Consider the following 17,071-nt stretch of genomic DNA (forward strand, 5'->3'; position numbering starts at 1 on the left):
GATTGTGCTGGCCCTGTTCTGGGAGCGCTGATCCCCGACTGTACACTCTTATTGTGCTGGCTTGGTTCTGGGAGTGCTGATCTCCGACTGTATACTCTGACTGGGTTTTTTCTCCCACTGATGACATCTTGGATTTCTGGGCATTGCCTCCTTGTCCTTATCTTGCCATTATTTTGAGTAACACCTTAATTCTAACTTAGCTTTGTCCAAGGTTTATGGAAATTGTAAGTAACTTCTCTGCTGTTAACTCCTTTTTATATGGTGTTGAAAATGGACCAAGGTTTGTCTGCTTGCTGTGTAATAAGCCCGTATTCCCAAACACTATCTTGAAATAAATAAGCATCCCTTTGTGATTGATTTGTGCTGCCCCTTGATTATATATTAAGTTCCCACATATTGCTTCGTCTTTTTAAAAGACTTTTTCTATAAGAAATTACATGATTTCCATTCTTTTTCAGGAAATCCTATGTTTCTTAAAACTTTATACTCTCTTTTTCATCTTAAGCTCATTTATTTAGTGTTAAAATTTTGTCCTGGTTGCAAATATATACTCCAAAACTAATTGTGTCATAAAACTGATTTTGTCTTAAAAATATTGTTCAGTAATTACTCTCTTATAAAAACCATTTTGCAGGTGCTGTGGAAGTTACTGAGGCAGCCCTTGTCCGAGACATTTTGTATGTGTTCCAGGGCATAGATGGCAAAAATATCAAGATGAGCAACGCTGAGAATTGTTACAAAGTGGAGGGAAAGGTACAGTAACTAAACCCTGTCTAAAATATTCAGAAAGAAAGAATAAATGTCATGAAGACCACATAGGAGCTGTTAATTTGTGAGGTGTCATTGGGGTAATGAGGGCTGGCTTTACAACGTCAGGTGTCCAGTCAAGTTGCACTACTAAATGCCGATTTCTCTTTCCCCGTGCAGTGTGCAGCTTGTGTAGTCTTGTTACAGGGCCGCGTGTCATCAGTACTTCCTTCCTTTCCCTTCTGTTTCTTGCCTTCGTCATTTTCAGTGATGCAGCCACCCCAGTAACTGGGTTTCTGTATCCTGTGATGGTGATGCCACGGGTACCTGAGTGGCAGGTATGACTTGGTGTCTTTGTTCTTAAACAGGATTCCAGATGAGGCGGCTCTGCTTGCTTTTGCTTTCTTCTTCCACAGCCCTTCTTGTTGACATTGTGACCTTCTGCTACTCTCAGCTGTTTCACGAGGTGACAAGTGTCACAGACTGTCCCTGCCATGCTGGCCACTCCCTCCACCAGGGGATGTGACCCGAACTTACTATTCTCTGGGCGGTATTTTACTTTCCTGCCTGTTACCTGATGCTTTTTGTTTCCCAGAATCTCATTGTTTTCACTTTAATGATAGTATATTAGTTAGTTTTAAATTGCATGTGTTGAAGGCTAAGAATTATAATATTAAGTACAAATGGTTAAGAAAAATAATAATTAAAATTCTCGTGTTGAGTTTCCTTTTAGCTCTTGATCTCTTTTCTTTTTAGGCAAACCTAAGTAAATCTTTGAGGGATACGACAGTCAGACTTGCTGAGTTGGGATGGTTACATAATAAAATCAGAAAATACACTGACCAGAGGAGTCTAGACCGTTCATTTGGACTTGTAGGTCAGGTATGTTCATTATTACTAGAATGTTTGGGATGCCGTTCACTTTTGGAAATGCTTAATCTGCTTAAAATCTTATGAAAATAATTCTTAAGAGGCTTCTTTTTAAATAGAAAAGCTTTGTTAATAGACTTTGTGTCACTCACGGTCCACTCAAGAAAATAGAAACCATAGTAGATATTGACAAAGATAATCAAATACAGCAAATTGTTTACATAGCTGTTGGAGGACTGTGAAAGCAAAAGAATACAAACACTAATTAAAACAGAGGTAAACCTGGGGAGCAGAGAGAAGAGGTTGGGGTAATCAGGATCCAGTAGCTTGGAGGAGGGGCTCCCAGCAGATGCAGCCCTCTGAGGAGGGCCTGCTGGGACATAGACCTGTGAGCAGGGGACATTCCCAACTGCTGTGGGTGCCCCACACAGCACAGTGAGACTGGATTGAGGAGTGCTCCAGGAGCCAGGGGCGGGAGCCAACTGCTGCTGCTGGCCTGAACGGCCACAACTGGGGCACTGCCTACAGGATGGCAAGTAGTTGGGAAGGAACTGGTCCTTCCCCTCCTCCTCCTTCTGGAACCGGACAGGAGGCAGCTGGTAAAGGAGAAGTGAAGTTTACACATCCCAACTCCTTTTAAAGGTTGAGCAGCATAGGATTTTGCCCTCAAGTTGTTTCTTGGGCAGTAATTATTTCCTGTGAAATCTCCCAAAAATTATTGGAGAGAGAGTGACAAGTAAACTGCACTGTAGGTGCAGCATAGCATGGCAGCATAGCTGGTGACTAGGAGTGTGGCTTTAAGTGAGACCACCCAGGGTTCTGGGTGTTGGCTTTACTCTTTCATAGTTACATCGTCTTGCACAGGTTTCCTTCTCTTGGCCTTAGTTTCTTTGTCTGTAGAATGGAGGTGATGATAACGTACAAGACAATGATACTCTCCAAGGTCGTGAGCATTAGGAGACAGTGCATAGAACGCTGCTTGTCCCGAGCCCAGCGCTGTTCCCTTAGTCCCATTTACCAGGATAGACAATAGGCTGGATGGGCCAGGACCCTCCCCCATCACTGTAACACAGAAAGGAAAGACCAGGCCTTCAGGACCAGCTCCACCTGGCGTTAACGGTGTATGGAGTTTGTAGACTAATGAGCCCACTGGCCATCCCTCTGCTGTGGTTTCTGGGAGTCCTTTCCCCCTTTCCAGAAAGGACCATCTTATGTCTTTGTATCATTCCCTAGTGAATGCAAATTCCGCTGTTATGTCCTAGTCAAGTTATTAGATGTGAAACAAAACAAACAGAAAATGAATACAGGAAAGCTAAACAAACTATTACATGGTTTCTTATTCCAGCAGATTGATTGGTAATCACTATGGTAGTGTCATATAGTATTTTATAGTGCTATATTTTAAAGCATTGTCTCTCATATTTGATTAACAGCCCTCTGAAATTAGCAAGGCAAGTGGTAATTGTCCCCATTTTGTAGATATAAAAGTTGAGCCTCAGAAAGGTTAATCGATTTGTCCACATTGCCCTCACATGTTCTTTGGGACCAGAATATGATGCATAATGTCTCCTCTGAAGCTCTTTCCATTCCTCTCCCCGTTCCTGCTTTGTAAAGTCATTGCTCTGTACTGTCTGGCTACTGAGGAGGCAGTGGCGTTGCTTATTGGAAGAATGATGGATGCTTTCGGGGTGACCTTATGTTGTGGGTAGCCGGGGAGTCTTGATTTGTGTCTTGTCCCGGTGTAGTTATTATCAGCCCCCTTTCACTCTCAGAAGTGTCCTGGCTCTAGATGTACTAAATGGAACAAAATCTTATTTATAACAGAAGATAGTGTTTCCTAAGTATGAAACTTGTATTTGCTTTTTAATAATGCAGGTGAGAACAGCCTCAGTTAACTGGAAACCTTCTGTGTGGATACACAGGTGCTGAATTATTCATTGTAATTCTGTGATCTTGGTTGGAGACCACTTAGGGGCTGACGTGTATACTCCTGTATATATTTATATTCTACCTGAGAGACTATGATTTCATTATTTCTAGTGGTCAGCAGTTGGGATTTGTTTTTGCTTTTAACTTTGATGTGTTTGTGTGTATGTTTGTCTGCCGTGGGTTCTGGGATGGGGTTTTTGTAAAAAGTGATGCCATGCCTGAAAAGGTGCCACATCGTTTTCTCTGAATATTACTTAAGAAAACTGATGTAAAATGTCAGCACCTCCCATAACCACCCTGTTGTGTTATTTCATTTATTCCTCCTGTATAAATGGGCCAGTAAGGCTTAGGGACAGGGAAGGGCTGACCCACGATGATACACCCAGCGTGTGCCCAGGGTTTCATGCTGAGGTCAGCTGATTCCAAAACATAAGAAAGCCCATCTTGCAGCTCTCACTTTTGACACATTCCCTGGAGTCTGTAAAATTAGTTTTATGTTCATTTTTAGAGCCTGTAAGGATGAAAATACTTGTATTAGACCCAATGCACAAAACATAAATACAGTAAGTATAAACCTAGAGATGACTGATTGTTTATTGCTTTAAAGTATTCAGAAAAGTGTGGAGCCTGATATTTAAGGAAAACAGGTTTTATCCTTTGTAAGTTCTGTCTCTTATAGGTTCTGTTGGAAACCAGAGCTTCCCACTGAGTATTCCTGGGTTTACATCCCAGAGTTCATTCCAGAAAGTTCTTAGACTGTGTGAAGGCCCTTACAGTTTCTGATTTCACATCTGTTCAGCTTTTAAGATTGGAGAGGTACAAAGAAGTTTTTAGTAATATGGAAGGGAAAAAGTACAAACTCCCCCCACAACTGGGGGAAATTAGTATAGAGTTGTCAGTTTTAAAATTTTGCGAATTAAGAACGTTAAAGAAAATTATATTTAACTCTAAAAATTTAGAGGGGACATTATCTTAAAATAAAGGATTATTGTCCAGAGTGAATGCACTTTTAGCTTCATGAGATACATACTCCGTTTTCTTCGTTTCCCTCTTGCAAAGTTCATGCTAAGGGACAACACGTCCCTAACATTATTGAATACCTGTAGGACTTTGTCTTAAAGCATGGTGCAGTTCAGATGAGTTGATGTGTGATGACTGTGTTGTGCTTTAATTAGACTCACTCTTTCTACACAGAGCTTTTGTGCTGCCTTGCACCAAGAACTCAAAGAATACTATCGATTACTCTCTGTTTTACATTCCCAGGTAAATACTTTATTTTTATTAATTCCTTCATGATTTGAAGTGTTACAAGATTGCAGCTGTGTAGAATTTTTAAGTTTCTTCATACATTACTTTTAAAAGATAAAAATCTGTTTGATAACACTGCTAGTAAGCTCTGGAAATCTACAGTTTCAGTATATCCTAGAGGCAATTAATTTCTGATTTTCAGGGTCCTGTGTACCATTTAAACAGATCACTTGTAGACTGAAGGAACTGTTCTTCTCTCAGAGGGGACCTTTTGCTTCATTTTTATGAGAATAATCCCTTCCCCATATTCAGTTTATATGGATTAAGAAATGATTGACGTGTTTAGTGACCTCTGCTTATACATTATGTGATTACTGTTTTTCAGCTCCAGTTAGAGGATGATCAGGGTGTGAATTTGGGCCTTGAGAGTAGCTTAACACTCCGGCGCCTCCTGGTTTGGACATACGACCCCAAGATAAGACTGAAGACTCTGGCGGCCCTGGTGGACCACTGCCAAGGTCATTTTGCATCTCATGGACCTGCTTTATTTTAAAGCAAGTTTTAAGGAATATCATCTAGGTTTATTTTTGTGCCTGCTCTTTTGTATCCTCAACAACCATAAGTATGCTGATTGATAAAAGTTAACAGATTTGAAGTTACAGGGTAAAAAAAAAGCAGTTGCCAATGTGGCCCAATATTTGTACTTGTTGAAGCTCAGGATTTCATTGAAATGAAGGAATAAAGGAAGAGAGTATCTAATTTTTGAAGATTTATCTTCTTTTTGTGGTCCTTGGTGTTCTTAACTGCTTTTCTGTTTCTTCTTTTACTTGACTTCTAACTGGCAGTCTCTCCTGGTGTTTTATGCCACCTGAGGTTGTGCTCCCTGTCTGGGTTCACCAGCTTTGTGCTGCTCTTCCCATATTGGCATGTCTGGCTTTGGCCTCTCCTGCGCCCAGTCTGTATTTCTAGTTGCCTTCTAAACATTTTTCCTCGCTGTGCTACCTTGGCCAGGGAGCTGCTTCTCTTTTTTTCCCTCATGTGTAACATCAGGACACTGATAGTCTGGACTTAGGATGGTTAGGACTAATGAGAGGTGAGAAGCCAGAGGTCTGCCCCTTAGTTCGTGGCTCAGTGTTTGCTGCCATCCTCCTCCTGGGTGATTCACAAGGACCAGAGCTTGAACATGTTGAAGTCCAGTTCATGGTGCTGTCAGTGCCTTTCCGTCTTCACCTCCTGGCACTTCCCCTAAAAACAAAGAAGTTGAACACACTGAATAAATATCTCCTTTTTCTTCAATTACCAGCACTGCCCCATAACTGGACTCTTACCAGACTCCTCTTTTCCTTTCCTCCCAATCCCCCATCTCTTCCAATGTCCAGTTAGCCGCTGAAGTCCCCGTGCCTCCCACTCCTTCCTGTGTCTCAAGTTGCTGCCACTCCTGCAGACACGGTTTGAATCCTGCCCTGTGCCTTCTTTATGCACCACCGTAATAACCTGCTGGCCGCCCTGTCTTCAGTCTCCACACCTCCATTTTTGTGCATATATGCCAGAAGAACCTTATTAAAATTAGGTCACATCCTTTGCGAAGTTGAACCATTGTTTTATCAAAATGTGTATTATAATCTAAATAAAATCTATTGTTTAGAGAAAAAAAATTAGATCACATCACTCCTTTCCTTAAGATCTTCCAGCAATCTAACAAAATCTTGAATTCTTAGTATAACATGAGGAACTCTGCATGGGCTTATATTTTTGAACCTGATTTTTGCCACTCCCAATACATCATACTGAACTATGCTCTCAGGACACAGGGAACTGTTGTCTCAACAGAGAACAGTATTTTTCAAACTGTAAGTTGCAACCTATTAATGGGTTATGAAATCAACTTAGTGAATTGAGACTAGCATATTATACCAAAAGAAAAAAAGGAAGAAAATAGAAAATATTAAAGTGTAAGTATTTTGTAAAACTTCTGTTTTTCATATATATTTATTTGTATACTGGATTGCAATATAAAGTGCAAATCTTAGTATGTGTCTCAGTCAAAAAAGGGGAAAAGTCACGCTCTAGGTCATAAAGCAAGTCAGGTTTTTTTACTGAGAAGCTCCACAGTGGTCGTGAAGAGATGTGTGAGTCGCTCTGACCCACGAGAAGCCTGGGGCAGGCTCTGGATCTCTGCTTCTCATCTGTGACACATTTACTGCTGCCTCTAGGTCCCAGGTGGCATTGAGAAAACAAACACACCTTATTGCCATTACTTGGCCATTTTGTTTTCTGCCATGAATGTAAATTTGGGTGTTTTTCTTTTCTTCCCCCCAGGAAGGAAAGGAGGTGAGCTGGCCTCAGCCGTCCACGCCTACACGAAAACAGGAGACCCATACATGAGGTCCCTGGTGCAGCACATTCTCGGCTTAGTGTCGCATCCTGTCCTGAGCTTCCTCTACCGTTGGATATACGACGGGGAGCTCGAGGACACTTACCATGAAGTAAGGAACGCTACTCGCGTCTCAGACTCGAATTTTAGAAGCGTGGGCACTCCGTTCCTCTCTTTTCTGTTAACAGTAATGCCACCACACTTCATTTGAATGCCATGCACATTGTGTACAGTACTGTGAAAGCCAGTTACCTCATTGATCAGCACAGCTGTGTTTCGTTAGTGGGAAATTGCTATCCCAATTTTTATAGTAGGAAATAGTGAGAACCTCAGCAAGATCAAATCACTTGTCCAGGTCTATAAGCAAGTTGACAGCAAAGCTAGGACTGGGTCTCCTGAGTCTTTGTCCGGTTTTCCTTACAGTGCAATATCATATGTTTCGTTGCTTTGTGTGATTACTGTATACACTAAACTTACTTTGATTAACTATGGTGCTGACAGTTTTAATGAAACAAGTTATTTGTATATGTATACCTATTGAAATAACAGCTCTGCTGTAATGCAACATATGTGTTCCTCAGAGTCACACAGTAAAAACCATGAGACTTCTGACAAAAAGTAGAGTGGGGGGCACGACACTCAAAACCTTGTCAATGACGTTAAATAAAAGGAGAAGAACTTAATAGAAGTTACAGCCCAGTTTTTGACACATATTAAATGCTTAAGAAATACAGAAAGTCTAGAATAAATATGGCATTTACCTTGAAAAAGCCGTGACGTTGGCTTGTGGACGTGGGCAGAAGGACGGTTTTCTGAAGTGGCGCAGCAGGTTGTGGCGGCTGACAAGCACGATGGATTCAGGTGGCTGGTGGAGTGGGAGACGTTCTGTGTGTGCCTTTGTGGATTCCCACGTGCCTCTGTTCCTGTTTTCATTTAGTTTCTCCTGGATGAAATTGCACGTATGCAATCATGAAATTTGTGTTACGCTCATGTTTCCTGATATATCAGTTGTGCTGTAACAAGTTGTCTTTAGACAAGCATGACTGCAGAACCGACCGTATATGGTATTGTTTCCTGGTACTTTTGAAACACGTAAATGACAGCTTACATGTGCGTATGTATTGTGCAAGTCGCTCACTGTTTCCTGGAGCTCCTGCCATTATGGTGTTATTGTTGGACTTATTACTGCGTCTTATTTCACTGTATGGACATATTTTTTATTTAGCAACTCTCCTCTTGGTGGAGATTACGTTCTTTGTAGTTTTAAATCTTATGAACATTATTAAAATGAACATCCTTTTGTGTGCCTCCTTGTGCATATTTATGAGTTTCTCTGGGGCAAGCACTGGACTTGCTGGGTTGTGGGGAATGCATGCTTTAAGATTTGGTTCACATGTGGAGCTCTCCATGGAGTGGCTCTACCAGTTTATCCTACAGTCAGCTTTCTGTCGTGGTTCTTCTTCCTCCATCCGGGTCAGCACTTCACATTACCCAAGTTTCAGAGAAGTGTTTTTAATCTAATGTATGGGATGCGGTATCTCCTGTGGTATTTATTTGCATTTCACTGGTTACTAGTGAGATTGACCAGCTTTTCGTGTTTATTGGTTATGTTTATTTCTTATTCTAATTGCTGTTCATAGCCTTTGCCCATTTTTCCTCTGGATTTGTCTGTCTTTAGAATTGAATCATGGGGTGGGTTTATACATTTGGATATCTTGTATCTGTAATTGCACTTTTTTCCTTAATCTTTTGTTTTTAACTGTTTATTTTCACATTATTTCAGACTTAGAGAAAAGTTTTAAGAGTAGTCCAAAGAATCATAGCTTTGACTGAGACTCCCCAAATGTTAGTTTTGCCACATTTTATCATACACTCAGTTTCCATATACACCTTCGTCTGTTTCTGGACTATTTTTTTCTGATTTTTATTTTTTGTTTGCTATTTATTTGTCAGTATAATTTAAATAACCATAGCTTTATGGTTTGATATCTGGTAGGAGCAGTTTGTTCTTTTCACAATTTTTCTTGCTGTTTTTGCACATTTCTACTTAGATGTGAATTGGGAATCAGCTTTGTCAGTTCTGCCAAAAGTTCCTTTTTTATATTTATAGGAATTGCATGTTGAATTTAGATTATGAAGAAGAAAGATTAAGAAGAAATGTTTTTAATGCTTCCTATGTTCCTTTTGCTAAATGAGCTGTTTTTTATGAGTTGAAAGCTTTGAAAGGTATCATGTTTTCATTTTACTAAAGGTAACCTATGTTTTTCAGAACTTTCTTTAACTTGAATTTTTCTAAATGCTAAAGTCAAGAATAAACCAGTTTCTTTAGTCTGCTCCTGCCATTAAGATGAGGAATTTGTACCTCCCCGAGTTTCTGTCCTAGCATGTACTTAATCTCTTTAGCTTCTGTTTAGATCTTTATTATCTTAATTTTAATTCTTTATTTGCAATGTTTAAGAATTGGCTTCTCTTTCAAGATTTTCTTTTTCTTCTTTGCCTTTAGATTTGCATCGGTTACTTAGGCATATATCTCTTATGTTAACTGATTATTCCTTACCACGTAGCTCAGTTATAACCCCTGTTATTGAGATATCCATATAGAAAAGTACACAGATCCTAAGTGTGAAGCTTGATGCCTTATGCAGAATGAGCGACCATCCAGGTCGGGGTAGCACCTCATCAGCACCTCCACTGCGTGTTTCTCCCTTCACTGCCCCTTCCTTATTCCTAAAGGAGAACACTGTCCTCACTTCTAACACCATAGTTAGTTTTGTCTTATTTAAAATTTTATGTAAATGGAGTGATAGACTTCATATATGCTAAAGTACATTTACATGCCCTTTTTAGGGAAGCATACTTTGTGTTCATAGTTAAGTATGAATCTTTGGGTGCTATTTCTGGAACGTGCCATTGTTGTTTATTTAATTAGAACTTTAAATCAGACTCAATCATTCAAGATTAAATGGAGCTTTAATTTTTGTACAGTTCAGCTGTTATCCATCATCACTTTTGTAACTTATTTACAATGTTTATGAAGTCTCCTGACCATTATCACCATAAGAAAAATTATCTGAGTTTTAGAACATTGTCATTTATGAGCTTAAGAGAGTTTAAATGATTTTGTGGGTAAGAAAGTAAAAAATAAACATTCTTTTCAGGAAGTGAGTATGTTTTTTTTAATGTTATAATTTGTATATGATAGGCTTTGCTTAGCTATGTAAATTTATGAGAAATACCTTGGCCAATTTGTAACCAGAAATGCAATACTCTGAATATTGTTATTTTCAGTTTTGAGGCCTACTTGTCACCCATTAAAATTGTACCTTACATTGTAAAAAGAGATAATCTTTTAAGGTAACCTTTAAAAATCAGGATTATAAAAAGATGAAAAATTGTTCCTTTTTATTTAATTTAAAAAATCTGTATTTCCTTCCTCCCTCATCCAGTAATTAATATGTCAATTATAACATTTGGGTGACATTAACTTTTTAAAAAGTGCTGATCAATTGACTTGATGAGCCTGGTTTTCCTTAGAGGTTGGGGTGAGAATTGTTGTCTGGCCCTTACTGAGATATATATTGCTACCAGTAAAACAAAAATTAAAGCCACAAACTGGCTAATTATCTTTTTTAAGTTTGTACCTAATTTCTAATTTGTAATGCTTTTGTCTTTTTTCTTGAGAATAATTTAGTTTGTACTTTCTAGCAAATTTTTTTTTTTATAATATGTTTTCGAATTTTTTTTTTGATTTTATTTTTTTTCCTTTTTATCCCCAAAGCCCCCCAGTACATAGTTGTATATTCTTCGTTGTGGGTCCTTCTAGTTGTGGCATGTGGGACGCTGCCTCAGCGTGGTCTGACGAGCAGTGCCATGTCCGCACCCAGGATTCAAACCAACGAAACACTGGGCCGCCTGCAGCGGAGCGCGCGAACTTAACCACTCGGCCACGGGGCCAGCCCCACAAACAAATTTTTAAAGTAACTTTTAGTTATAACACTAATTCATTATATGCATCTGTGTTTTTAAAAATAATCCTTAAAAGTGCCACCAATTCTTCATTGATTGTCTGCCTTGTGTTGTTCAGGCTTATTTATGTATTTGTTTTGTTAATTATAGGACTCGGGAGTTGATGGGAAAAGTAGAGAGAATTGGGCACAAACTTGAAAACTGATTTTTCTCTAGGCTTTTTTCTTTACTGTTTTTGAACATTGATTCACTGAGGTAAGACAAAAGCAAATTAAGACTAGTGTAGCTGAAATTTGGGAGTTTTTTTTGAAGAACTCTTGTTGCATAGAATATGTATAAGGCAAACTTTCAGGTTTTATTTATTTAAAGATAAAATATTAAGTATGTCTGTTGAATACAGTTATTAAAATTAGTAGCTCAAATGATTACTTAACAAACTTATCTGAAATCTTGCCTCATTCGTAAACTTTTAAATATGTTTTTATTTTTATATAATTTCAGACTTCTAGAAAAGTTAGAAAAGAAGAATTATACAAAAGATTCCCAGGTATTCTTTCCTCAGATTACCTGGATGCTAACATGTTAGTACAATAAATTTATCTTTTTTTCTTTTGATATTCTATACTGTATATATATATATATATATATACACACACAGTATATATATGATATACTGATAACTGTTAGGGTCTGAGTTTAGATAGGGCTTTAGGAAGTTCAAGATTTCTAAGTTTTTTATTTGCTAGTTATTTTGCTCAAATAGTCTTTTATGCCCCAGATGTTCTTGTTTGCCTCAGTAGTTTTGCTTGTGGTATTCCTCAAAAATGCATTGTGATTGATAGAGCTAAATTAACCCTTCTTGACATAAAGTCTGTTATGTTCTTTGCTGTGGGCCTGCCATGTTTAGTGCTGCTGTGCAGTGGGCTTACACCACTTAACAGTGTCTTGTGATGACTCATCTGCTTTGTCTCTGTGGGGTGGAGCTGAAGAGCTCTGGTTCTGGAGTCGCAGGACTTCGGTTTGGCTCTGGGCTTCAGTTTCTGATGCTCTGTATCCTGGGTGAGTGATTTAGCTTCTCCTGGGTTACCTTCCACACCTTTCGTATGTGCACAGTAGTAGTGTCTATCTCATGGGATTTTGTGTGTGTGTGAGGATTGAGTCAGGCAAACTACGTATGCGATATGTTATCTGCTTTTAATTAATTTAAGGAGAACATTGGGTAAAATTTGAATATATGATGGCCCTAAGATGTCTGTGGCCTTTCTCTTATTTGTGGTGTTCTCTGCCTTCTCTGTTTTCTGTTGAACCCTAAATTTATGAATGTTCATTGAAGTCTTTGGTTAATTTTGGGAAGGTTCTCATTAATTTACTCTAAATAATAGGTTTACCATAAGAATTTGGTAGTTTAGACATTGCATTGTGTGTTTGATGTTTATGTAATTAAAATTTTGGAATTTTTGTCTCTTCAGTTCCTATGTAGGTTAATTTTTTCCTCAGTCTCCATGAGTTATAACTTCTTTGGAAAATCGTATTTCTTTAAGTGTATAGTTAACTCTTAATAGCTGTAGAAGAACTTTATAACCACTCATTTAATACTAGTTTATTAAGTGTCTGGATAAGGCAATGCTACTTTCTGTAGTCAAAAGAAAGCACAAAATATGAATGAATAGATAGAAATTGTAAAAAGGAGCCATATAGAAATTCTGGAGTTGAAAAGTACAATAACTGAAATGAAAGATGTCACTAGTGTGGCTCAACAACAGATTTGAGGAGGAAGAAGAAAATAAGGACTTGAATATAGGTCAGTTGAGATTATCCAGCCTGAGGAACAGAAAGAAAAAAGAAGGAAGGAAAATGAAAAGAGCCTCAGAGACCTCTCTGGTACTCAAATTTGATGGAAAACATTACTCTACACATTCAGGGAGCTCAATAAATACAAAGAAGGATAAACTCAGAGAGATCCACAACAAGACACTTTATAATCAAACTGTGGAAAGACAGACGCTAAGAGAAAATCTCGAAAGCATCAAGCAAGGAAAACTCCTCATGTAGAAGGAATCCTCAATTAGATTGACAGCTGATTTCTCATCAGAAACCATGGAAGCTAGAAGGCAGGAGGGTTTTATATTCAAGATGCTGAAAGAAAAAGGTACCATTCAGTAATTCTGTATCCTGCAAAAACTCTTCTTCATAAATAATGGAGAAATGAGGACATTTCCAGATAAATAAAACCTGAGAGAATTCCTAGAAACACAAACTATCAAAACTGACTCATGAAGAAATAGGAAATCTGAATAGACCTATAACAAGAGGTTTGAATCAGTAACCTAAAAATCTTTGCAGTAAAGAAAAGCCCAGGACCGGATGGCTTCACTGATGAGTTCTACCAAATATCTAAAGAATCAGTACTTATTCTCCTCAAACTCTTCCAAAAATAGAAGAGGAAGGAACACTTCTTAACTCATTTTATGAGGTAGTATTACTCTGATAGCAAAGTCAGACAAAGATAACACAAGAAAACTGCAGACCAATGTCTCTTATGAATATAGATGCAGAAATGCTCATAACATACTAAAGAGCGGAATTCGGCTGCATGTTAGAAGGGTTGTACACTGTAACCAAGTGAGCTTTACCCCAGCGGTGTAAGAACAGTTCAACCTAAGCAAGATCAGTTTAATGCACTGTATTAATAGAATGAAGGAAAGAACCTCACACTCAGCTCAGTTGATGCAGAAAAAGGATGTGATGAAATCCAATACTATTTCATGATAAAAATATTCAAACTAGGGAGAAAGGAACTGTCTCACCTAATAAAGGGCATCTGTGAAACACTAACAGGTAACATCACACTTAATGGTGAAAGAATGCATGCTTTCTCCCTAAGATCAGGAGCAAGACAAGGGTGTCCATTTTCTCCACTTCTGCTCAGTGTTATACTGGAAGTTCTAGCCAGACATCCAGATTGGAAAGGAAGTAAAATTCTCTCTGTTCACAAATGACATGATCTTATATGTAGAAAATGAAAGTATCCATGATATATTTCTAATAAAACACGTTCACCAGATTAGCTGGATATAATATCAATACACAAAAATCAGTTGTACTTTTATATACTTGCATTAAACAATCCAAAAATGAAATTAAGAAAATCCCATGTACAGTAGTGTCAAAACCAATAAGATACTTAGGAATAAATTTAACCAAAGAAGTGCAAGGTGTGTACACTGAAAACTACAAAACGTTGTTGACAGAAATGAAAGAAGATCTAAATAAGTGGAAAGACACCCCATGTTCCTGGATTAGAAGACTTAATATTGTTTAGATGGCAGTACCCCCCAAACTGGTCTTCAGTTTTGATGTAATCTCTATCAAAATTCCAGTGGCCTTTTTTGCAGAGATGGAAAACCTGATCCTCAAATTCATATGGAAGTGCACAGGGGGCAGGAGAGCTGAAATTCTCCTCAAAGAACAAAGTTGAAAGACTCAAACTTCTTGATTTCAAAACATGTTCCAGTGCAAAGTAACCAAAACGGTGTGGTGCTGGCGTGAGTGTAGACTGGCAGGCCAGCGGAGTAGAATCGAGAGTCCAGAGGTAACCCGTCCATTCTGATTTTCAACAAGGCCCAGGGCCACTCAACGGGGAAAGGGTGTCTTTTAACAAATGGTGCTTGGACAACTGGATATCCACGTGCAAAAGACTTTGGAATTTGACCCTCAATTGCATACCAAATATAAAAATTAACTCAAAATAAATCATACACCTAGAGCTATAAAAATTCTTAGAAGTAAACGTAGGTGTAAATCTTTGTGATTGTTGATTAGGCAATGGTTTCTTAGGTATGTGACCTAACGCATAAGCAAGAAAAGAAAAACATAGATACATTGGATTTTATCAAAATAAAAAACTTATGTACATCAAAGGATATCATTGAGAAAGTAAAAAGACAACCCACAGAATGGGAGAAAATATTGGCAAGTCATAGATGTGGTAAAGGTCTAGCATCCAGAATATATAAAGAAATATCACAACTCAACAGCAAAAAGATAAACAACCCAATTAAAGAACAGACAAAGTACTTGAGTAGACTTTTTCCAGAGAAGATACACAAATGGCCAATAAGCACAGGAAAAGATTCTTATCATCATTAGTCATCAGGGGAATGTAAATCAAAAGCTGAGTTAGATACCATATCACACTTATTGGGATGGCATTAAAAAGCAAAAACAAACCAGGACATAGCAGGTGTTGATGAGGATTTGGAGAAGTTGAAACCCTCAAGCATCGCTGGTAGGGGCGTAGAAGGGCATAGCCACTGAGGAGAACAGTTTGCCAGTTCCTCACAAGATTGTAAGCTACACCCAGCGGTTCTAGGTGTATGTCCAAGAGAAATGGAAGCAGGCATGCTTATAAACTGGTGTATGAGTATTCATAGCAGCATTATTCACAACCATAGTAGTCAAAAGTGGAAACCACCAATGTCCAGCAGCCGATGAATGGATAAGCAAAATGTGCTCCATCTATACAAGGGAATAGTACTCAGCCTTAAAAAGAAATGAAATTCTGACACATGCGGCAACATGGATGCATCTTGAAAACATCCTGCTCAGTGAAATAAGCCGGACACAGCAGGTCACATATTGTATGATTTCATTTATATGAAGTGTGCAGAATAGGCAAATTCATAGAGACGGAAAGTGGATTGTTGTTGTCAGGGGTTGCAGGGAGACAGGGATGGGGAGGTCACTGCTTAATGGAGTTTCTCTTTGAGTGATGGAAATGTTCTGGGATTAGATAGTGGTGATGGTTGCACAACCACAATGTCAACGATACTGAAAACCGCTGAATTGCCACTTTAAAATGGTGACTTTTATATTATGTGGAGTGCCAGCTACATTGGGCCCCTAAGATTTAACTTTCTCCCTGGTTCCTTTGCTGAGTCCGCTCCCGCCTTTCTGCCGGCGTGAGGAGGTCCTTGCTCTCCACCACGCCTTCACCAGGCCTGAGTCGAGCCCGGTGGTTCTCAGTCTGCACGTCCCTTGGGCTGTGCTTGCGAACCTCGCAGGGAGTTTGAACCTGGGCTGGACGTGGGCGTGAGCATTCCTGAGGCTCCACGTGTTTCTGACGTGCAGCAGCGCTTGAGGACACCTGGGATGCCCACCCTCTGACTCCCTGCAGTGCCAGCGGATGCGAGGGGGATGTCAGCAGAGTTTGTCTTGAAGGTTGGGGATGACAAACGAGATAAATTCAGAGCGCCTCCTTATTCCACACCCACTCCCCTTTGTAGAATCGTTTCTTGGGAGTTTTCCTGTGAGGAAAAAAACTTTAATAGTCAATTAAGAATAGAAAACACCGCATACTAGATAAAATCAGTAGTAAAGAGCCCTTCAGATTTCCTTTATGGAGTGTTTCCAAACTTAATAGTAAATTAGTGATATGGTAATAGATGTGGTTTTATCAACACATTCAATAAGAAGGAGCCATGGCTGTGTCAAGATCTGTGCACCAACTTAACATGTGATGTGAAAATCCGGGATTTCTTATGGCGACAAAGTCGCAGGTGCTGTGGTTTGTTATTTGCATTTAGAATCGAAGGAAGAGCTAAATTTCAGATAAAGTGCAAACAAAGGTGCAATTACCTTCCCTTCCAAGTCCCCAGGTATTCTCCGAACCATGGCATTCTGTGTCCGTGGACCCCAGGTCAAGAAACCCCCAGTCAGAACAAAACCTTCCAGAAAACTCTGACAGTCCTGACATGTTGATGGGAGCTGGTTTTCTGTGGAGTCAGCCCGGCGTGGATGTGTGCGTGCATCTCGCCTTCTCCTGCCTCGGGATCAGAGGAATGCGGGTCAGGCACGGGAACAGGAACCCTCTTTCCTCTGTCTGTGCTGCTGCTTTGACCTTTCCCTGTGACCCAGCCTGCCCTCCCCAGCACCTCC

The 17,071-nt window shown here is 39.3% G+C and overlaps 1 protein-coding gene and 1 long non-coding RNA gene across 4 annotated transcripts in view; one reads left to right on the top strand and one right to left on the bottom strand.

Moving 5' to 3' along the window:
* The window catches only part of TUBGCP3 (tubulin gamma complex associated protein 3), an 83,149-nt gene that overhangs the window by 22,916 nt on the left and 43,162 nt on the right, over positions 1-17,071 (top strand). For both annotated transcript variants that reach the window (XM_046664314.1, XM_046664315.1), the window contains 5 exons: positions 635-753; positions 1,504-1,629; positions 4,741-4,809; positions 5,180-5,312; positions 7,114-7,280. In XM_046664314.1, the coding sequence (XP_046520270.1) occupies positions 635-753; positions 1,504-1,629; positions 4,741-4,809; positions 5,180-5,312; positions 7,114-7,280 (614 nt within the window). The remainder of the gene's footprint in view (positions 1-634; positions 754-1,503; positions 1,630-4,740; positions 4,810-5,179; positions 5,313-7,113; positions 7,281-17,071) is intronic.
* Positions 15,677-17,071, bottom strand: part of LOC124240957 (uncharacterized) — a 1,685-nt gene continuing 290 nt past the window's right edge. Inside the window, exons 2-3 of one of the 2 annotated variants that reach the window (XR_006889055.1) lie at positions 16,772-16,959; positions 15,677-16,440 (exon numbers count right to left, since the gene is read on the bottom strand). This is a non-coding gene — a long non-coding RNA (uncharacterized LOC124240957). The remainder of the gene's footprint in view (positions 16,441-16,771; positions 16,960-17,071) is intronic. The other variant, XR_006889056.1, reaches the window with a different exon arrangement.

The sequence above is a fragment of the Equus quagga genome, chromosome 6 (assembly GCF_021613505.1).
Source record: "Equus quagga isolate Etosha38 chromosome 6, UCLA_HA_Equagga_1.0, whole genome shotgun sequence".
Taxonomy (NCBI): domain Eukaryota; kingdom Metazoa; phylum Chordata; class Mammalia; order Perissodactyla; family Equidae; genus Equus; species Equus quagga.